The sequence below is a fragment of the Salvelinus fontinalis genome, chromosome 26, assembly GCF_029448725.1.
Source record: "Salvelinus fontinalis isolate EN_2023a chromosome 26, ASM2944872v1, whole genome shotgun sequence".
NCBI classification, from domain to species: domain Eukaryota; kingdom Metazoa; phylum Chordata; class Actinopteri; order Salmoniformes; family Salmonidae; genus Salvelinus; species Salvelinus fontinalis.
The window spans coordinates 44,350,338-44,373,189 of NC_074690.1; the positions used below are offsets into that span (position 1 = coordinate 44,350,338).

A 22,852-nucleotide genomic window follows, 5' to 3' on the forward strand; every position below is an offset into this window, starting at 1 on the left:
TTTTGTCCAGCCTCACTTTGAAAACATCTCAGTTAAGTGATCAATTCTGTATGTGTGATTAGTACATCAGAACCATTCAGTATTCTATGTAGCACATAAATAACCAACAGTTCTTTACTGACAGTTCTGTCTTCCTTTGATAGAAAATGGCACAACAACAGAACAAGAGAGGCAGGGAGAGGCAGGCACAGAGAAAGTAGCATGCCACTTCTCTCTAAGCAGCCTCTGTTTGTCTGAGGGGGAGACTTTGGCCCACTTTGACCCTTCTGTTCTGGAATAACCCCATACACACGCACGCACACACGCACACACACTCCTCACACACAGTGACTCATACTCTCATTTGACTTGGCAGAACAGTCAGTGTGGCAGAATGGACCTCTCCTACACAAACACGCACACCCAAATCTCCTCTACCCACATAGAGTACAGTACACTGATACAGTGGTTCACAGCCTTTTTTGAACCGTGGCACACCTTGATGGGATATAAAATGAAGCACATCGACAATTTCCCTATTCATTTATTTAGTGGCAATGGCCTCCATCTCATCTGATCCATACTGAAAACCATCTATTTTCTATTAGATTAAATAGGGTTTATTTGAAATATTTTCAGTTTTACTAATTTGTGTGTACCCCTTTAAAAGCGTCCGGCAAATCTGCACCAGAAAGAAGAAAATGTAGCTCCCGTAAAATTGGTCTTTAGTTTTGAACGCTTACAGACAAGGTTTTCTGCCATGTAAAGGTGCAACCACGGACACAAAGCCATGCTCCATTTGTTTCTATGCCAGAGGCTGTGGTATAGCTAAGCCCAGAGCCATTCAGTACCAGAGGCTGTGGTACAGCTAAGCCCAGAGCCCTACAGTACCAGAGGCTGTGGTATAGCTAAGCCCAGAGCCATACAGTACCAGAGGCTGTGGTATAGCTAAGCCCAGAGCCATACAGTACCAGAGGCTGTGGTATAGCTAAGCCCAGAGACATACTGTACCAGAGGCTGTGGTATATCTAAGCCCAGAGCCATACAGTACCAGAGTCTGTGGTATATCTAAGCCCAGAGCCATACAGTACCAGAGGCTGTGGTATAGCTAAGCCCAGAGCCATAGAGTACCAGAGTCTGTGGTATATCTAAGCCCAGAGCCATACAGTACCAGAGGCTGTGGTATAGCTAAGCCCAGAGCCATAGAGTACCAGAGTCTGTGGTATAGCTAAGACCAGAACCATATATTTAGAAATAAATCCTAATCAGACTTTCCTTTGCTAATGATTTTCACACACCTGAGAGTTCCTCAAGGCACACCGGTTGAACACCAATGACTAATATACTCTTCATGAGTCATTCTTGCCAAAAAGTAATTTAAAACATCTACCCTCCCTGTCCTCTTATGCCCCCCAATGCATCATTACCCCATTTGAAAATAAGCTATGATCCCTTATTGATGTCACTTGTTAAATCCACTTCAGTCAGTGTAGATGAAGGGGAGGAGACAGGTTAAAGAAGGATTTTTAAGCCTTGAGACAATTGAGACATGGATTGTTTATGTGCCATGAATGGGCAAGACAAAATATTTAAGTGCCTTTGAACGGGGTATGGTAGTAGGTGCCAGGCGCACCGGTTTGTGTCAAGAGCTTTAGTTAACGCTGCTGGGTTTTTCACGCTCAACAGCTTCCTGTGTGTATCAAGATGGTCCACCACCCAAAGGACAGCTAGTCAACTTGATACAACTGTGAGAAGCATTGGAGTCAACATGGGCCAACATCCCGGTGGAACGCTTTCAACATCTTGTAGAGTCTATGCCCCGACGAATTGAGGCTGTTCTGAGGGCAAAATGATAGGGGGCGTAACTCAATATTAGAAAGGTGTTCTTCATGTTTTGTACACTCAGTGTATATATACTGTATACTCTACCTCCAATGTCAACACCCCATTTCCCTCCCTTTCCAACTAACCAAGTCTGGGTCCTCCCCAACCCTCTGTCCTGTCCCCCAGACCCCTGTACCACACAGCCGCCATGTCCCCCCCAGACCCATTCCCCTGTCCCCCACAGCCTCCATCCCTGTCCTCCCAGACCTCTTCCCCTGTCGCCCACAGCCTCCCTCCCTCCCTCCCTATTTCCCTATCCCCCTACCTTGTCCCCCCAGCCCCCCTTCTGTTCCCCATGGTCCTACCTTGATGGAAGAGTGGGCATAGAGCATGTCCTCCAGGGAGAAGTGGCAGCAGTGGTTGAGGCTGTCCCTGCAGAACTCCTGCACCAGCTGCAGGTTGTACAGACTGTCAGCCAGCGACATGGTCTCCTTCAGACAGATATCTGGAGGGGCGGGGAGAGGAGAGCGTAGGGGCGGGGTTAGTGTTTCTATCTTCAGGGGTTGGATTCGCATGGATTTGAAAAGCTTCAGCTGTGCATCAATGGCTTTTCTGTTTTTTTTATGCAATTGAGAAGTGCACTGCTCCGATTTTTTTTATTTATTTGTATGATTGTTATTTTATTATAAATGTTCCTTTTATAAAATACTTTGTATTATTTGTAGTGTTTGGCCAGAATAATGGTCAGAGGAGGCAAGGTTTGAAGGCAGGGGAGAGTACACAGAGGAACAGAGATGGTGATGTCATGATGGGGAGAGCCCACGCAGAGTAGAACGAGCTGAAGAAGGATTGGACAGTGATGTCATCAGTCTACCAGATTCTGCAGGAAGTACAGCATTTCCACAACGGGAGCCAAATGGAACTGAATGAAACGATTGTCACAGCTGGGTCACATGTACTGTTAAAAATTGCCGTGTTCTAGAATATTCCCTCACTATCCAATCCTTCTTTACAGTGTCCCATTCTAGCACACAGAGACATCTATATATGACTGGGCACTCACAGAAGGGGAGTGGCAATGTTTATCTTTAAAAAAAATAACAGTCAACGGTTGTCCTCTGTCTAAAGGACTGTGCTGCTGTCACATTACTGACCAATCACATCTTAGCCTGGCCCTGCGGCATTTTTAGAACAGTGGGTGGAGGCTGGATCACTGGGTACTGTCTCAACAGACTCCTTCTCTCTCTCATGTTATGTAACCCCTCAGGTTTAAAACTTTAATAATAATATATGCCGTTTAGCAGACACTTTTATCCAAAGAGACTTACAGTCATGTGTGCATATATTTTTTGACGTATGGGTAGCCCCAGCAGGATTCAAAACCCACAACCCTTGGCGTCTTCTATTGACACCATTACCACTGAATAACATGTGTCATTGAATAAACCTGAACCTTATGGACCCTTTTGACAGTATTGGTGAAATTGTAAACATTGACTTCATCATTAGGGGCTAATCTTCTTTCCAACAGCATTTTTTCATATCATATCTACTGGGCACGATAGTGGATAAGCTATTCTCTCTCTGTATGTGTGTGGGTGTGTGTTAACTATTCTGTGTTGTAGCTAGTCTAAGCTAGTCTGTTAGACTGCAGTCATGGTGATAAGGGGTATTCCTGTCAGTTGGAGTCATATCAGGGTCAGGGGTCATTGTCTCAGAACGGATCGGGAGGTCAAACTGTCGGAAAAATCACTGTTCAGTTGTATGTACAGTACCAGTCAAAAGTTTGAACAGTGAAGACATCAAAACTATGAAATAACACATATTGAATCATGTAGTAACCCAAAAAGTGTTAAACAAATGAACACATTTAGATTCATTTAGATTTAGATTCTTCAAAGTAGCCACCCTTTGCAGACGACACAGTAGTAGGCTTGATTATCAACAACGATGAGACAGCATACAGGTAGGAGGTGAGGGCTCTAGGAGTGTGGTCCCAGGAAAATAACCTCTCACTCAATGTCAACAAAACAAAGGAGATGATTGTGGACTTCAGGAAACAGCAGAGGGAGCACCCCCCTATTCACATCGACGGGACAGCGGTGGAGAAGGTGGAAAGTGACAAACTGAAATGGAGGCTGAAGAAATTTGGCTTGTCACCTAAAACCCACACAAACTTTTACAAATGCACAATTGAGAGCATCCTGTCGGGCTGTATCACAGCCTGGTACGGCAACTGCACCGCCCACAACCGCAGGGCTCACCAGAGGGTGGTGCAGTCTGCACAACGCAAACGATCTGCTCTCCAGGACACCTACAGCACCCGATGTCACAGGAAGGCAAAATAGATCATCAAGGAAAACAACCACCCGAGCCACTGCCTGTTCACCCCGCCACCATCCAAAAGGCAAGGTCAGTACAGGTGCATCAAAGCTGGGACCGAGAGACTGAACAACAGCTTCTATCTCAAGGCCATCAGACTGTTAAATAGCCATCACTAACACAGAGAAGCTGCTGCCAACACACAGACGTGAAATCATTGGCCACTTTAATAAATGGAACACTAGTCACTTTAATAATGTTTACATATCTTGCATTACTCATCTCCTATGTATATATTGTATTCTATACTATTCTACTGTATCTTAGTCTATGCCACTCTGACATTGCTCATCCATATATTTATAAAATCAGCAAACAAATAAACGTCCTCTCACTGTCAACTGCGTTTATTTTCAGTAAACTTAACATGTGTAAATATTTGTATGAACATAACAAGATTCAACAACTGAGACATAAACTGAACAAGGTCCACAGACATGTGACTAACAGAAATATAATAGTGTGTCCTTGAACAAAGGGGGGGTCAAAATCAAAAGTAACAGTCAGTATCTGGTGTGGCCACCAGCTGCATTAAGTACTGCAGTGCATCTCCTCCTCATGGACTGCACCAGATTTGCCAGTTCTTGCTGTGAGATGTTACCCCACTCTTCCACCAAGGCACCTGCAAGTTCCCGGACATTTCTGGGGGGAATGGCCCTAGCCCTCACTCTCCGATCCAACAGGTCCCAGAAGTGCTCAATGGGATTGAGATCCGGGCTCTTCGCTGGCCATGGCAGAACACTGACATTCCTGTCTTGCAGGAAATCACGCACAGAACGAGCAGTATGGCTGGTGGCATTGTCATGCTGGAGGTTCATGTCAGGATGAGCCTGCAGGAAGGGTACCACATGAGGGAGGAGGAGGTTTTCCCTGTAACGCACAGCGTTGAGATTGCCTGCAATGACTACAAGCTCAGTCCGATGATGCTGTGACGCACCGCCCCAGACCATGACGGACCCTCCACCTCCAAATCGATCCCGCTCCAGAGTACAGGCTTCGGTGTAACGCTCATTCCTTCGACGATAAACGCAAATCCGACCATCACCGCTGGTGAGACAAAACCGCGACTCGTCAGTGAAGAGCACTTTTTGCCAGTCCTGTCTGGTCCAGCGACGGTGGGTTTGTGCCCATAGGCGACATTGTTGCCATTGACGTCTGGTGAGGACCTGCCTTACAACAGGCCTACAAGCCCTCAGTCCAGCCTCTCTCAGCCTATTGTGGGCAGTCTGAGCACTGATGGAGGGATTGTGCATTCCTGGTGTAAGGCCTGATTCACGCAGTCTCCTCTGAACAGTTGATGTTGAGATATCTGTTGTTTTTTTTGGGGGGGGGGGGGGGTTACCTTTATTTAACTAGGCAAGTCAGTTAAGAACAAATTCTTATTTACAATGACGGCCTACCCCGGCCAAACCCGGACGATGCTGGGCCAATTGTGCGCCGCCCTATGGGATTCCCAAACATGGCCGGATGTGATACAGCCTGTTACTTGAACTCTGTGAAGCATTTATTTGGGCTGCAATCTGAGGTGCACTTAACTCTAAATAACTTATCCTCTGCAGCAGAGGTAACTCTGCGTCTTCCTTTCCTGTGGTGGTCCTCATGAGAGCCAGTTTCATCATAGCGCTTGATGGCTTTTAGCGACTGCACTTGAAGAAACATTCAGTTCTTGAATTTTTCCGCAATGACTGAACTTCATGTCTTAAAGTAATGATAGACTGTCGTTTCTCTTTGCTTATTTGAGCTGGTCTTGCCATAATATGGACTTGGTTTTTTACCAAATAGGGTTATCTTCTGTATACCACCCCTACCTTCTCACAACACAACTGGCTTGTGACATTAAGAAGGAAAGAAATTCCACAAATTAACTTTTAACAAGGGACACCTGTTAATTGAAATGCATTCCAGGTGACTACCTCACAAAGCTGGTTGAGAAAATGCCAAGAGTATGCAAATCTGTCATCAACACTTTTTTGGTTACTTCATGATCCCATGTGTATAATTTCATCGTTTTGATGTCTTCACTATTATTCTACAATGTAGAAGTATTTTTTTTTTTAAATAAGAAAAACCCTGCAATAAGTACTGTATGTGTGATGGTTAAAACAATATAGCTGTTGATAGTACTGGTCATTCTTTCCATTTCCATCATTTGTTGATCCCTAAGATGATTCTGTGCCCAAAGAGTCCCTGTGTAATACTTCAACAGTTGTTGTATGCATAATGTAACCTTGTAGCTATCATGTTTCTAGAAAATATATAGTTTGCTGTGAATGAATGCCCCTATGCTCATCAGATTCTGGTCAATCACTTGTCTCACGGCAGACTAATGTACTTACCATTCTGAGTGAGTGTGAGCTATAACAGATGCTGTTACTGTAAACTATTAGTATAAAGTAGGCCAACCAGAGAAGGCTCCAGGTATGACGTGGTATGATAACCCTCTTGTACCTTCCAGTCTGACAGACGTTGGGCAGTAGAAGTGGACGAGTGCAGCCAGGGCACAGCCATCTGTGTTGTCCTTTAGCAGATTGTCCACCAGGGGGAGGGAGGGAGCTGACCTCTGCTTAGCATGCTCCCTCCTATAGCGAGCCTGCAGCCATGGCAACAACAGAGAGAAATTACGGGTCACGCACGCGCACGCACACACACACACACACGCACGCACGCACACACACACGCGCGCGCACACACGCGCGCACACACACACACAGTAGTTTAGTCTGGGGTTATTCAAGCATTGGAGGGTTCAGACTCAACTAAACAGGTAGTAGGGTGTCGCTGCATGCAAAGAAAACAGACTGTGGAGACTTTGACGGATCGACCAATGCCATCTTTACAGGCTACATTGACATTGTCCTCTACGGCAAAGATCCTGTATCGTTGTCGAATGCGAAAAACAGTCAGGCACCAAGGCTACACTTCCACTGGGTTTGGAGGTCGTGTACTGTAATTACACTTAGGTGTGACTGCGTCTGAATGTCCCTATATCATCTAGCGATTTACACTCGTCTCCTGAACTGTTACGACCAGATAAATCTACTGTGCCACAGTATCCAACCAATAAAATAAAATCTCCTGTACTATGGTGTCCTGCAGTGTCGACTGGATGGAGGTGAGATCAGGTTCGCCGATCTGATCCAGGGGTCACTTTGTGCTTCCCCCCTTAATGATTCGGGTGAGGATAAGGGCAGGGCGATGATTTACAGTTTAATAAGCTGTTCTGACAAGAGGGAATACGTTATAGTTGTAGATGTGTCTCTCTCAGAGCCTATAAAACACACTGGTGCTGCACCAGTACAACGACTGGTTCCCCTCTCTGCTCCCAGTCTGCCCTTTAATAAAAGGAACAGGCCCGGGCATCCATTACTTTACCCGGGGAAAGAGTGGCCACCATTTTTCAAGCAGAGAGAGGAGAGCTTTGGGTGTCGGAGTTGCGTTTCGTCCGGTGTGTGACTTAGCATTTCGTGTGATATAGCGGGCTGTTTGCGTACGGTTGCGCTGTACTGGCGTTGAGGTGCAGTATGAGCATCTCTATACAGATGTTATACGGTCGTTCGAACAAACAACATGGGAGGTAAGAGGGAAGGAACAGGGCGGAACATCGGTGGAGGGTAGGGGTGATAGACAGGGCTGCACGTGGGATAGGGTAGGGGTAAGGGGCCAGGGGAAAGGGATTGGGGAGTTTGCGGGAGGGGGAGGTCTGGGGGAGAGGGAAAGGCTGATAGATGGACTTACAGGTACCAGTCTCCAATACCATTTGTCTGGAGCCTTGAGATAACAATGGACACGATGCCAACAAGAGGAAGAGAGGGGAGAGTCATTAGGCCTAGGAAGGCTCAGGTCTACTGTATCCACACACATCATCCTATGGGACATCCTTTCTGTCTTTTTGACTTAAAAAAAAAAAATCATTGGTTCATGTGTCAATTAATTTCACACAGTGGCTCTTCTCCATCCAGACCAACGGGAGGTATGGAGCTGCAGCTGATAGACTCCCTATGCATCCTACTCCATATCAAATTACCCAGCAGCTACTGTGAGTGTCTCCTTTGTCACAACTGAAAGAGTACCCCCCTCCAATCGCTTCACAACACACGCTCTGTCATCAGATCAAGTTCAAAGACTCTTCACAGTCACACACGTGGCCCTTAAACCGAGACGGTCTGAGGCTTTCGTCTGAGAAAGGGATTGTTGTCTGTATTCAAGCTGTGACACTAAATCGACGCCCTCGTCCCCTTCCCAAATGGCACCCTATTCCCTATCTATTGCACTACTTTTGACCAGGGCTCATAAAGGCTCAGGTCAAAAGTAGTGCTCTGTGTAGGTAAAAGGGTGTCATTTGGGACGTAAGACCCTCTTTACAGTGTGGCCTGTCCAGTGAACAGACAGCCCTGTCCAGTGTTGACCCTGCTAAAGGCAGTGATAGCGAGTTGGTTCTGACAGAGCATGTGCCCTAGCAGTTTATTAGGAGCGTACAGTTCTTCTCTGGCTGAGGCTAACAAGCACGTCAAGGCCTCCCTTCATTTTTTACTTTGAAAAGGGTGGAATGTGTGGGAAGGAAGGTATCGGTGTGTGTGTGTGTGTGTGATAAGATCTCTCTCTTATCATATCATAGGCAGAGTAGTAACTTTTTGATAAAAGGTCGTCTGATGTGATTTGGCTCCTGATGTAATCGTGCGGCTTCTCAATAAGTTCCCCAGCTTAACGGCGTTAAGCTCCGATCACAAGATGCTCACAACATTTGCCAAAGGAAACAGTCAAAGGAAATGTATTGTTTGTTTCCCCTTTATTTAGCCAGGTAAGTCAAATTATTTTTTTTTTTGACAGGGAAGTTCCCAGGTAACACAAAGTTCTGAGAACCATATGTTTCTTTGAGCTTGGTGTGAGCCGTGGTTCATTTGTAAATCCGGGAGGTGCCAGAACAAAAAGTGAACGCCGGAGGGGGCGACCTGGGGAGCTCTGGCGGACCGGAACGCATAACAGAAAAATCCCCTTTATAGTAAAGCACTGCATGCATATCATTGCATTTGCATAGACCATTTTTAATAGCCTAGGGTCAGGGGAAAATGTGTCCTTTTTATAAACGCATTTCACGCAATTCAGCGTCATTTTACATGACTGGAGACTTTGGCAGAATCTTTCATACCGCCCAAATGACGGAAATGACAGGCTACTTTGACACCGACAAACCGAACATCTGAGCTCAACAACAGAACCGTGTCTTGTGGAGAGACGTAATGTAGGCTGCAATATGAGGAGGAAATTATAGTCCTACAAACGCTTTACAGTGTCACTGACTCACCCAATGATGCGCGGCTCACTCGCCGGTGACGGCCGATGCGTTCGTGCCAAAAGCCTATCTTTCTCTTGTTTTACATTGTAAAACAATATTTGGAAGTTGATCAAATATTTTGGGAGCCTACAGCAGACAAATTAGTCTTCTCTTTTCAGTAGGAGCCATTTGCTTTCCAACCTGTGTTTTCCCGCAATTGTACTTGAAATATTGGGAAAGGCCTGTTTTGTCCCCGTGCTGTTCACTGACAGATTTGCAGTGCGTTCCCAACTGTAGGCTATGCCTTGTTATTGGTCTGCACACAATCCACAGCTAGGCTTTAAAAATAAGTTATTGATCCTCTGTGGCTAAATTACAGGCCTTCTCATGGTGTAGTAGGCTATTCTGAATGACTTAATTTCTTTTTGAACAGACAGTAGTTATTCTTTAACTTTAGCAAATTCATTTCAATTTATCAGGGGTGCTGAAGCTATGATTCTATAAGGAAATAAAATGACCAACGCTGAAGAGATGAGAGTTGCAGACTCATGTCTATCAGAGCAGAGAAAAGGAGAGAGGTCATATAAAGTGAATCTCATTCTCATTCAGAGATACAGGCTCGCTTCTCACACAGCCACGGCCAGGCGTTGATCTCAAACATAGGTTACAATGTTGCTCAAACCATAAGCCCGGGCCGACCCAACCCAAATCAACTCTTAGAGTATCAGGCCCGGACTGAAAATCTACTTTTTCACATGACGTTTTTTGGGGGGCAGGAGAATGAACAAAGAGGCAACTAAAAAGCATTTTAGGTTTGATCTTTGACCTCTCAGACAGGGTCGTGACTTGACACAGGTCACTGTGGGTGAGATGAGGACTCTCGTGTCTCTTTGTACTGTCAGCAGTAGACCAGAGGGATGACTCAGAGTGTCACATAGGCCTTACATAACTACTGTCCCTTCAGTGCAGTCTGTCCCACTCGATCTCTGTTGCCCTCTCTCTGTCTGTCTGTCTGTCTGTCTGATGCTCTCTCTGTCTTGCCCCCAGTCTTGCTCTGTTCCACTTTTTTCCCCCTATCTCACTATTTGTTGCCCTCTATTTTGCTCTCTCTCTCTCCCCTTTCTCTCTCTCGCTTGCTCTGTGTTGTGTGGGTCTCTGCTGCTCTCTCTCTCTCTCTCTAACAGTAGTGCAGCAGAGCCTCTTGCCAATATCTCTATACAGCTGACATGACACTGAGCTCATCTGTTATTCTGTTAGCTTGGGAAATGTGTGTGTGTGTGTGTTTGTTTGTGTCAAAGAGAAAACAAGAGCGAGAGGAGTGAAAGTGGCAAGAGCGAGAGAGAGCAAGAGAGACGGAAAGAAAACAAATGTCTGCATCTGTATGGTCAGTTCGTACTAGTGGAGTTGGAGAGGTTGGCGAGGGACCCTTGCTGTTGGGCCTGGGAGACCCTGTCTAGACTGTTATATCAGACCATGTCAACAGAGGGCAATGAGGGAGAGAAGTCAGAGCGTGTGTGTCAGTGTGTGTGTGTGCTTGTCAGTACTCACCCTCTGTGATGCAGTAGCTGTGCTCTCAGGGCAGGAGCTCTCTCTCAACCTCTGCTCCTCCACCAGAATCTCCCTGAGGTGCTCATTGACCTAGTGTGTGTGAGTGTGAGAGTGAGAGTGAGAGTGAGAGTGAGGGTGAGAGTGAGAGTGAGAGTGAGAGTGAGTGTGAGAGTGAGTGAGTGAGTGAGTGAGTGAGTGAGTGAGTGAGTGAGTGAGTGAGTGAGTGAGTGAGTGAGTGAGAGAGAGAGAGAGAGAGAGACACAGATAGAGAGATTGGAGAAAGAGAATGGATATTATTGAAGGCCACATTACCAATAAGGAATAAGGGGGAATGAATGGAGAGGTTTTGTTTTTGTGTGTGCAAGTGAGAAAGAAAGGGACCGACTACAGTCTCTCGTGACAGACTAAACATTCTTGGTGGCAAGATTAAATTTACCATAATGTCATTTAAAAATACAGTCCTATGACTTCCATCATTCAGCCCATGAAAAACATTGCAACCTCTCATAACCTCGTAAATGATGCGCTCTAGCTCTAAGTGTCACGGCCGTTAACAGGAGAGGACCAAGGTGCAGCGTGGTGAGTGTACATTTTCTTTTATTGAATAAAAGATGACGCAGAACAAAACAACAAACCCTACAAAAACAAACCGTGAAGCTCAAGGCTAAGTGCCCTAAACAAAAGTCAACTTCCCACAAAAACAGGTGGGAAAAATGGCTACCTAAGTATGGTTCTCAATCAGAGACAACGATAGACAGCTGCCTCTGATTGAGAACCACACCTGGCCAAACACAAAGAAATAGAAAACATAGAAATAAAGAAACTAGAACGCCCACCCTAGTCACACCCTGGCCTAAAACAAAATAGAGAATAAAAACCTCTCTATGGCCAGGGCGTGACACTAAGCCTTGTTGTGAAGTTGTATGTGTACAACAAACATAAACAAAACTTAACTTCTTATGGCTGCAGGGGCAGTATTGAGTAGCTTGGATGAAAGGTGCACAGAGGTGCCCAGAGTAAACGGCCTGCTCCTCAGTCATAGTTGCTAATATATGCATATTATTATTAGTATTGGATAGAAAACACTCTGAAGTTTCTAAAACTGTTTGAATTATGTCTGTGAGTATAACAGAACTCATATGGAAGGCAAAAACCTGAGAAGAAATCCAACCAGGAAGTGAGAAATCTGAGGTTGGTCGATTTTCAACTCCTCGCCTATTGAAAACACAGTAGGATATGGATCTGTTTGCACTTCCTACGGCTTCCACTAGATGTCAACAGTTTGTAGAACCTTGAATGAAGCTTCTACTGTGATGTGGGGCTGAATGAGAGGGGAATGAGTCAGTGGTCTGGCAGAGAGCCAAGTCCTGGTCATGCGCATTCCACACGATATCGACTTGCGTTCCATTACTTCCATAGACACAAAGGAATTCTCCGGTTGGAACGTTATTGAATATTTATGATAACAACATCCTAAAGATTGATTCTATACTTAATTTGACAAGTTTCTTCAACCTGCAATATAACCTTTTGAAGTTTTCGTCCGACGTTCGGCTGGACCTGCACGAGCGTTTGGATTTGTGTACTAACAAAAGTAGCTACTTGGACATAAATGATGGACATTACCGAACAAAACTAACACTTCTTGTGGAAGTGGGAGTCCTGGGAGTGCATTCCAACGAAGATCAGCAAATGTAAGTGAAGATTTATAATGCTTTTTATGAGTTTTGTTGACTCAACAATTTGGCGGGTAACTGTATGGCTTCCTTTTGTGGCTGAACGCTGTTCTCAGATTATTGAATATTGTGCTTTTGCCGTAAAGATTTTTGAAATCTGACACAGCGGTTGCATTAAGAACAAGTGTATCTTTAATTCTATGTAAAACATGTATCTTTCATCAAAGTTTATGATGAGTATTTATGTTATTTGTCGTGGCTCTCTGCAATTTCTCCGGATATTTTGGAGGCATTTCTGAACATGGCGCCAATGTAAACTGAGGTTTTTGGATATAAATATGAACTTCATCGAAAAAAACATATATGTATTGTGTAACATGAAGTCCTATGAGTGTCATCTGATGAAGATCATCAAAGGTTAGTGATTCATTTTATCTCTATTTCTGCTTTTTTGACTCCTGTCTTTGGCTGGAAAAATAGCTGTGTTTTTCTGTGATTTTGCGGTGACCTAACATAATCGTTTGTGGGGCTTTCGCTGTAAAGCCTATTTGAAATCGGACACTTTGGTGGGATTAACAACAAGATGACCTTTAAAATGGTATAAGATACATGTATGTTTGAGGAATTTTAATTATGAGAATTCTGTTTGAATTTGGCGCCCTGCACTTTCACTGGCTGTTGTCATATCATCCCGTTAACGGGATTGCTGCCATAAGAAGTTTTAATGAGGGAAATAAAATAGTTCTCACTCTCACTCTCTAGCCTATCAAAACACATCTCCTGTAAAAAAGATATCTATATATTTTTTGAATAATGAAATCTTACTGCTGCAGGACTACTTTTACTCCTGCGACGAAACTAGTCAAATTAAGATCCCACATCTGTGGGCGTGTGTATTCATGTCAATATTTGTGTTTGTCCATCCTCATATGTCTGCATGAGTGTGCATTTTTCCATTACTATATTTGTAAGCATGTGAATCTGTGTGTGAAGCATGCGTGTGTGTACACGCGTGTCTGCATGTGTGTATCCGTCTGGCCTTGGGCTCGCAGCAGGGAGGAATGTTGTCAACAAGCTCAGCTGGTAGCCGACAACACGGAGCCAGAGTGTGTACTCTTTAGGATGTTACTGATGCTGGGACATTACTGGGATGCCAACGAGTGGAACGCTAGCAAAATTAGCATCAATACTAATGGTGCGTGTGTGTGTGTGTGTGTGTGTGTGTGTGTGTGTGTGTGTGTGTGTGTGTGTGTGTACCCTACCTTGTTGATCCAGGTGGTGACTGCGTCTTCTGTGTCGTAGGGCAGGTCCCTGATGTATCCGTCGGGATGGGAGGAGAGGTCATTGGGAGGGGAGGAGTAGCGGTGGACGCAGGCCATCACCCGCTCCACACTCACCATCTCCACCGTGTACGCCATCATCAGAGTGTCTATCAGAGCCAGGTGGGAACTCTGGGGAAGGGAGACGGTGTTAGAATGGTCCACGTTGGTCCGTGTCCTCTCAGAGATGGGTGATAGAATGGATGCTCAGAGAGGACACCATCATCAATGTTTCACAGAAAACTTGACATCCCGTTCCCTCTTCCAGTCACGCCGAAATAAAAAGGTAATAGATGCCCATCTAAGGTCAAATGCAGGTCACATAAAAACCCCGGGCATGTTTGGTACAAAACATACGTTTCAGTATTTATGACAATATTAACGGATGTCACTTGAGTTCTAAATGTGGAACCGTGTAAATGTGTGTCTTAGTGTGTTTGTCTGACTAGAACATTATGAAGCATGACATTCTGCTGGCCTTTCCAATCCCATTCCAGGGCGGTCAGAACAGCTAGCAGCTCTCCCTCCCCTTCCTCTTCCTGCCTCTCCAGAGGTCTGGTTCACTCTAACATCTTCTAGTGTGTGTGTTTACTTCCTGCCTGTGACACAGGTCAGCTCTGCCGTTCGGCACGAAGTCAGATGGCTACTACTGTGGTAAGAAGAGCTGCTCTCCAATCAGTTGATGAAACACTGCATGTGCCATTACACAGTGCTACATTACGAAGTGATCAGAATAACTATTGGTGTAATAACGTACGTCAATACTCTGTAACAAGCTAATATGTATATGAAGTAATACACTAAGGCAGAAGGAGTCTCTGAGCTAGTGGCCTACTCTCGCGACAACCTACAGGAAACCTCGAAGTGAACTTACTCTGTTATTCCAACAATACTATGCTTTAAAATACTGACGCACAACTAACAGCACCAAGCAACAAAACAGAGGAACACAAAAACACAAACAGCAACGCATTGGCAGAACTTGGCACACAGACCTCTATTCATGACCCCATAGAGACGCTTATATAAGAGACTGTTTACACGTAGTTTGGCCCTGTGTTTCCAAAGAGAGCGAAAGAGAGGAAGAGAGAGGGGGGAGACAGACAGACAAGACAGAAGGAGAGAGAGAGACTGACAGAGACAGAGAAAGAAAGAGAGACCAACTGACCAACTTTTCTGTGCTTTCTCTCCCTGTTCTTTAAAGCCCATCCCAGTTCCTCTACTCCACTGCCAGCAAATATAGTAGGTTTGTACAGTGTCACTACAGACCAAGTCCTCATGGAACATTACACATTTAACATACAGCTAGAATTTGGTGAAAGCCATACATTTAATAGATATTCTAATTACTATTTTATAGGTTTCAGTATCTCAAAAAATTATCCAAGATCGCATGCATTTTCTAACATCACCCTTTCAAGAATGAAGAACTGCTTCATCTGATACACCATAATACAGTGCCTTCAGAAAGTACTCACACCCCTTGACTTAGTCCACATTTGTCGTGTTACAGACAGAATTTAAATTGGATTCGTTTTTTTCTTCACTGGCCTACACAAAATACCCTCTAATGTCAAAGTGGAATTATGTTTTTTGATAAAAAAATTATTTATTTTTTAAATGAAAAGCTGAAATGTCTTGAGTCAATAAGTATTCAACCCCTTGGTTATGGAAAGTCTAAATAAGTTCAAGAGTAAAAATGTGCTTAACAAGTCACATAATAAGGCCTCCCGGGTGGCGCAGTGGTCTAGGGCACTGTATCGCAGTGCTAGCTGCGCCACCAGAGTCTCTGGGTTCGCGCCCAGGCTCTGTCGCAGCCGGCCGTGACCGGGAGGTCCATGGGGCGACGCACAATTGGCATAGCGTCGTCCGGGTTAGGGAGGGTTTGGCTGGTAGGGATATCCTTGTCTCATCGCGCTCCAGCAACTCCTGTGGCGGGCCGGGCGCAGTGCGCGCTAACCAAGGGGGCCAGGTGCACGGTGTTTCCTCCGACACATTGGTGCGGCTGGCTTCCGGGTTGGAGGCGCGCTGTGAGCAGTGCGGCTTGGTTGGGTTGTGCTTCGGAGGACGCATGGCTTTTGACCTTCGTCTCTCCCGAGCCCGTACGGGAGTTGTAGCGATGAGACAAGATAGTAATTACTAGCAATTGGATACCATGAAAATTGGGGAGAAAATGGGATAACATTTATTAAAAAAACAAAAAAACAAGTCACATAATAAGTTGTATGGACTCACTCTGCAGGCAATAGTAGTGTTTAACATTATTTCTTAATGACTACCTCATCTCTGTACCCCACACATATATTAGCTGTAAGGTCCACTCAGTCGAGCAGTGAATTTAAAACACAGATTCAACCACAAAGACCGGGAGGCTTTTCCAATCCCTCCCAAAGAAGGGCACCTATTGGTAGATGGCTCAAAAAAACAAAAAGACTGAGCATGTTGAAGTTATTATTTACAATTTGACTGGGTGTATTACTACACCCAGTATTCATGGTGCCGCTTGCACAGTCACTACAAAGATACAGGGGTCCTTCCTAACTCGGTTGCCGGAGAGGAAGGAAACCCCTCAGGGATTTCACCATGTGGCTTGCCAAAGTATTCACCCCCTTGGCATTTTTCCTATTTTGTTGCCATACAACCTGGAATTAAAATAGATTTTTGGGGGGGTTTGTATCATTTGATTTAAACAACATGCCTACCACTTTGAAGATGCAAAATAGGATTTATTGTGAAACAAACAAGAAATATGACAAAAAAACATACAACTTGAGCGTGTATAACTATTCACCCCCCCCAAAGTCAATACTTTGTAGAGCCAGAGCTTGGCACATCTAGCCACTGGGATTTTTGCTCATTCTTCAAGGCAAAACTGCTCCAGCTCCTTCAAGTTGGATGGGTTCCGCTGGTGTACAGCAATCTTTAAGTCATACCACAGATTCTCAATAGGATTGAGGTCTGGGCTTTGACTAGGCCATTCCTAGACATTTAAATGTTGCCCCTTAAACCATTTGAGTGTTGCTTTAGCAGTATGCTTAGGGTCATTGTCCCGCTGGAAGGTGAACCTCCATCCCAGTCTCAAATCTCTGGAAGACTGAAACAGGTTTTCCTCAAGAATATCCCTGTATTTAGCGCAATCCATCATTCCTTCAATTCTGACCAGTTTCCTAGTCCCTGCCGATGAAAAACATCCCCACAGCATGAACCATGGTGTTCTCGGGGTGATCAGAGGTGTTGGGTTTGCGCCAGACATAGCGTTTTCCTTGATGGCCAAAAAGATCAATTTTAGTCTCATCTGACCAGAGTACCTTCTTTCATATGTTTGGGGAGTCTCCCGCATGCCTTTTGGTGAACACCAAACGTGTTTGCTTATTTTATTCTTTAAGCAATGGCTTTTTTCTGGCCACTCTTCTGTAAAGCCCAGCTCTGTGGAGTGTACGGCTTAAAGTGGTCCTATGGACAGATACTCCAATCTCCGCTGTGGAGCTTTGCAGCTCCTTCAGGGTTATCTTTGGTCTCTTTGTTGCCTCTCTGATTAATGCCCTCCTTGCCTGGTCCGTGAGTTTTGGTGGGCGGTCCTCTCTTGGCAGGTTTGTTGTGGTGCCATATTCTTTCCATTTTTTTTATAATGGATTTAATGGTGCTCCGTGGGATGTTCAAAGTTTATGATATTTTTTTTAAACCAACCCTTATCTGTACTTCCCCACAACTTTGTCCCTGACCTGTTTGGAGAGCTCCTTGGTCTTCATGGTGCCGCTTGCTTGGTGGTGCAGACTCTGGGGCCTTTCAGAACAGGTGTATATATACTGAGATCATGTGACAGATGATGTGACACTTAGATTGCACACAGGTGGACTTTATTTAACTAATTATGTGACTTCTGAAGGTAATTGGTTGCACCAGATTTTATTTAGGGGCTTCATAGCAAAGGGGGTGAATACATATGCACACACCACTTTTCTGTTTTGAAGTTTTTTGAATTCTTTGAAACAAGTAATTTTTTTCATTTCACTTCACCAACTTGGACTATTTTGTGTATGTCCATTACATGAAATCCAAATAAAAATCCATTTAAATTACAGGTTGTAATGAAAAAAAATTGGAAAAACGCCAAGGGGGTGAATATTTTTGCAAGGCACTGTAACTTTAAAACAGTTAGAGTTGAATGGCTGTGATAGAAAACTGAGGATGGACCAACATTGTAGTTACTCCACAAGACCAACCTAATTGACAGAGTAAAAAGAGGGAAGCCTGTACGGAATACAAATATTCCTAAACATGCCTCCTGCAAAAAATGTGGCAAAGCAATTAACTTTTCGTCCTGAATACAAAGTGTTTGGGGCAAATCCAATATAATACATTACTGAGTACCACTCTCCATATTTTCAAGCATAGTGGTGGCTGCATCATGTTATGGGTATGCTCGAATCTTGAAAATCTATGGCAGGACCTGAAAATGGTTGTATTGCAATGATGAACAACCAATTTGACAGAGCATGAAGAATTTGTTTAAGAATAATGGGCAGATGTTGTACAATCCAGATGTGGCAAGCTCTTAGGGACGTACCAAAGGTGCTTCTACAAAGTACTGAATCAAGGGTGTGAATACTTATGTAAATGAATTGAATTTAGGCTGTGACACAACAAAATGTGTAATAAGTCAAGGGCTATGAATACTTTGCCAGGGACCTCAGGTGCCGTTACGATATGTATTACGTGTCACGTGGGATGACGCTGGAGAGACAAAGCAGGTACGAGGAGTCAAACATTTAATAAATAACTGACATGGAACGAGACAGGAACAGCATCAACAAACGAGTAACACAGGGGGAAAAAACTATGAATGCAGCAGTGGGGAACAGAGCAGGGGAACTGACAAATATAGGGGAGGTAATAAACAGGTGATGAGTGAGTCCAGGTGAGTCCAATATCGCTGATGCGTGTGACGAGGGAAGGCAGGTGTGCGTAATACATGGCAGGAATGCGTGATGCAGGGCAGCCTGGCGCCCTCAAGCGCCTGGGGGGGAAGAGCGGGAGCAGACGTGACATTACGATTTTCACGATTCTACATGTACTGCGATTCGATACTGTGATTTCATTTCGATGTTCCTAACATATTGCTCACCATATGTCTGTTGCAGAGGGACAACAGAGAGCCACGAGAAAACGAGTATTGCTCAGTCATGGAAATAAAAGTACTGAAAAAAAATTGGCTCCCTTTATCCAAGCAAAATACTGGATCTTTTGGTGCAGGTACAGCCAATTAGTGCAAAAATAATATTGTGAAATTGTCAAGACGATACATTACGATATATTATATCCTGTAACGTTTGCTGTCGGAAGGAGACCAAGGTGCAGCGTGGGTAGGCGTACATTCTTTTATTTAAAATGTTCCACCAAGAAAAAACATTAAACAATACAACGAACGAAAAGCTTCGTCGTGCAAACTACATGCACTCAACCAAAGACAAGATCCCACACTGAAGGAGGGAAAAAGGGCTGCCTAAGTATGATCCCCAATCAGAGACAATGAAAGACAGCTGCCTCTGATTGGGAACCACACTCGGCAAAACACAAAGAAATAGAGAACATAGAATGCCCACCCAAATCACACCCTGACCTAACCAAACATAGAGAATAACAAGGATCTCTGAGGTCAGGGTGTGACATATCCTGATATGTAACTGTATTCATTTCCCCCCCTCACTAGTGACCAGTGTATCTTCAGGGTGCCAGTAGATGCCTGACATTGCATGCATACCCTGTAGCCGATGTGAGCAAGACCTTTAAACTGGTCAACATTCTGACTATTTACATTGACCATTTTGTTTTTACACTGCTGCTCCTCGCTGTTTATTATCTAAGAATAGGCACTTTGCCCCATACCTAGATGAACAAATGACCTCGACTAACCTGTACCCCAGCACATCGGCTCGGTACCGGTACCACCTGTATATAGCCTCGTTATTGTTATGTAATTTTATTGTGTTACTTTTTACTACATATTTTACTTTAGTTTATTTTGTATATATTTTCTTAACTCTATTTCTTGAACTGCATTGTTGGGTAGGGCCTTGTAAGTATGCATTTCACAGTAAGGTCTACACCTGGTCTACAGAATTTGGCACGTGCTGTGGTAGTCATGCTGGTTAAGTGTGCCTTGAATTCTAAATAAATCACTGACAGTGTCACCAGCAAAGCACCCCCACACCATCACACCTCCTCCTCCATGCTTCACAGTGGAAACCACACATGCGGAGATCCTCCGTTCACCTACTCTGCATCTCACTACGGTTCGAACCAGAAATCTCAAATTTGGACTCATCAGACCAAAGGACAGATTTCCACTGGTCTAATATCCATTGCTCGTATTTCTTGGCCCAAGTAAGTCTCGTCTTCTTATTGGTGTCCTTTAGTAGTGGTTTCTATGCAACAATTTGAGCATTAAGGCCTGATTCATGCAGTCTCCTTTAAACAGTTGACGTTGAGATGTGTCTGTTACTTGAACTCTGTGAAGCATTTATTTGGGCTGCAATCTGAGGTGCAGTTAACTCTGATGATCTCTGCAGCAGAGGTAACTCTGGGTCTTCCTTTCCTGTGGCGGTCCGCATGAGAGCCAGTTTCATCATAGCGTTTGATGGTTTTTGCGACTGCACTTGAAGAAACTTTCAAAGTCCTTGTAATTTTCCGGATTGACTGACCTTCATGTCTTAAAGTAATGATGGATTGTCATTTCTCTTTGCTTATTTGAGCTGTTCTTGCCATAATATGGACTTGGTCTTTCACCAAATAGGGCTATCTTCTGTATACCACCCCTACCTTCCCCTCAAACGCATTAAGAAGGAAAGAAATTCCACAAATTAACTTTTAACAAGGCACACCTGTTCATTAAAAAGCATTCCAGGTGACTACCCCATGAAGTTGGTTGATAAAATGCAAAGAGTGTGCAAAGCTGTCATCAAGATGGCTACTTTGAAGAATCTCAAATATAAAATATCATTTGATTTGTTGAACACTTTTATGGTTACTACATGATTACACATGTGTTATTCATAGTTTTGCAGTCTTTACTAGTATTCTACAATGTAGACATTTTTTTTTAATTAAGAAAAACCCTGCAATGAGTAGGTGTGTCCAAACCTTTGACTGGTACTGTATGTCAGGATTGGATTCGCCATGCCAAACGTTTTTCCCCCAGGTACATGAACAATGAGTATATTTACTGTGATTTTGACAGGCTTGATACAAACTAGTGCCTGCTAAACTTTGTTTGTTTCATTTATTTCATTTGATTACGTTGTGAAAGATGTCTTCAATGATCATACATGGGACAGAAATGATGCCTAATGTGAAAACAGTGTAATGTATTGTAACTTACAGTACTCTAGCATTTTACATTCCAAGGGACATTTTGAAACATGTGTCTTCGGAAAGTATTAATTTGTTGTGTTACAGCCTGAATTCAAAATGGATTCAACCAAAAAATGTTTACCCATCTACACAATACCCCATAATGACAAAGTCAAAACATGATACAGAAATATCTAATTTACATAAGTATTCACACCCTTGAGTTAATTCATGCTAGAAGCACCTTTGGCAGCGATTACAGCTGTGAGTCTTTCTGGGTACGTCTCTTAGTGCTTTCCGCTGCTGGATTGTACAATACTGTATTTGCCCATTATGTTTTTCAAAATTCTTCAAGCTCTGTCAAATTGGTTGTTGATCATGTTAGACAACTATTTTCAAGTCTTGCCATAGATTTTCAAGCTGATTTAAGTCAAAACTGTAACTCAGTCACTGTCTTCTTGGTATGCAACTTCAGTGTAGATTTGGCCTTGTGTTTTAGGTTATTGTCCTGCTGAAAGTTTAATGAATCTCCCAGTGTCTGGTGGAAAGCAGACTGAACTAGGTTTTCCTTTAGGATTTTGTATGTGCTTAGCTCCATTCTGTAGATTTTTTATCCTGAAAAACTTGCCATTCCTTATTAACGATTACAAGCATGCCCATAACATGATGCAGCCACCAATACACTTGAAAATATGGAGAGTGGTACTCAGTAATGTGTTGTACTGAATTTTCCCCAAGCATAACGCTTTGTATTCAGGACAAAAAGTTAATTGCTTTCCCACATTTTTTGCAATTTTACTTTAGTGCCTTTACTTTAGAATGCATGTTTTGGAATATTTGTATTCTGTACAGGTTTTTCACTACATCAGTTAGGTTATTGTAACAGCTGTCTATCTCTTCCTCCTCATCTGACGAGGAGAGGCGAGAAGGATCGGAGGACCAATACGCAGAGTGGTAAGTTTCCATGTTTTAATATAATCCACGAAAACAAGACACAATACAAAATAACAAAAGAACTAACCGAAACAGTCCCGTGTGGCAACAAACAGGACCAATAAACATAGAAACAAATAACATAGACTGCCCACCCCAACTCACGCCCTGACCATACTAAATAAAGACAAAACAAGGGAAAATAAAGGTCAGAAAGTGACAGTTATTATTGTGGAGTAACTACAATGTTGTTGATCCATCCTCGGTTTTCTCCTATCACAGCCATTCAATTCTGTAAATGTTTTAAAGTCACCATTGGCCTCACAGTGAATCCCTGCGCAGTTTCCTTCCTCTCCGGCAACTGAGTTAGGAAGGACTCCTGTATCTTTGTGGTGACTGGGTGTATTGATACACCATCCAAAGTGTAATTAATAACTTCACCATGCTCAAAGGGATATTCAATGTCTGCTTAAAAAAAAAAGTGCCCATCTACCAGTAGGTGCCCTTCTTCGCGATGCACTGGAAAACCTCCCTGGTCTTAGCGGTTGAATCTGCGTTTGAAATTCACT

At 43.8% G+C, this 22,852-nt stretch overlaps 1 protein-coding gene across 7 annotated transcripts in view; it reads right to left on the reverse strand.

The window, feature by feature from the left end:
• camsap2b (calmodulin regulated spectrin-associated protein family, member 2b) overlaps positions 1 to 22,852 on the reverse strand; it is a 94,109-nt gene that overhangs the window by 44,860 nt on the left and 26,397 nt on the right. For 6 of the 7 annotated variants that reach the window (XM_055884059.1, XM_055884058.1, XM_055884056.1 and 3 more), the window contains exons 3-7: positions 13,944 to 14,132; positions 11,006 to 11,095; positions 7,921 to 7,953; positions 6,634 to 6,775; positions 2,169 to 2,308 (exon numbers count right to left, since the gene is read on the reverse strand). In XM_055884059.1, coding sequence (XP_055740034.1) covers positions 2,169 to 2,308; positions 6,634 to 6,775; positions 7,921 to 7,953; positions 11,006 to 11,095; positions 13,944 to 14,132 — 594 coding nt within the window. The remainder of the gene's footprint in view (positions 1 to 2,168; positions 2,309 to 6,633; positions 6,776 to 7,920; positions 7,954 to 11,005; positions 11,096 to 13,943; positions 14,133 to 22,852) is intronic. The other variant, XM_055884057.1, reaches the window with a different exon arrangement.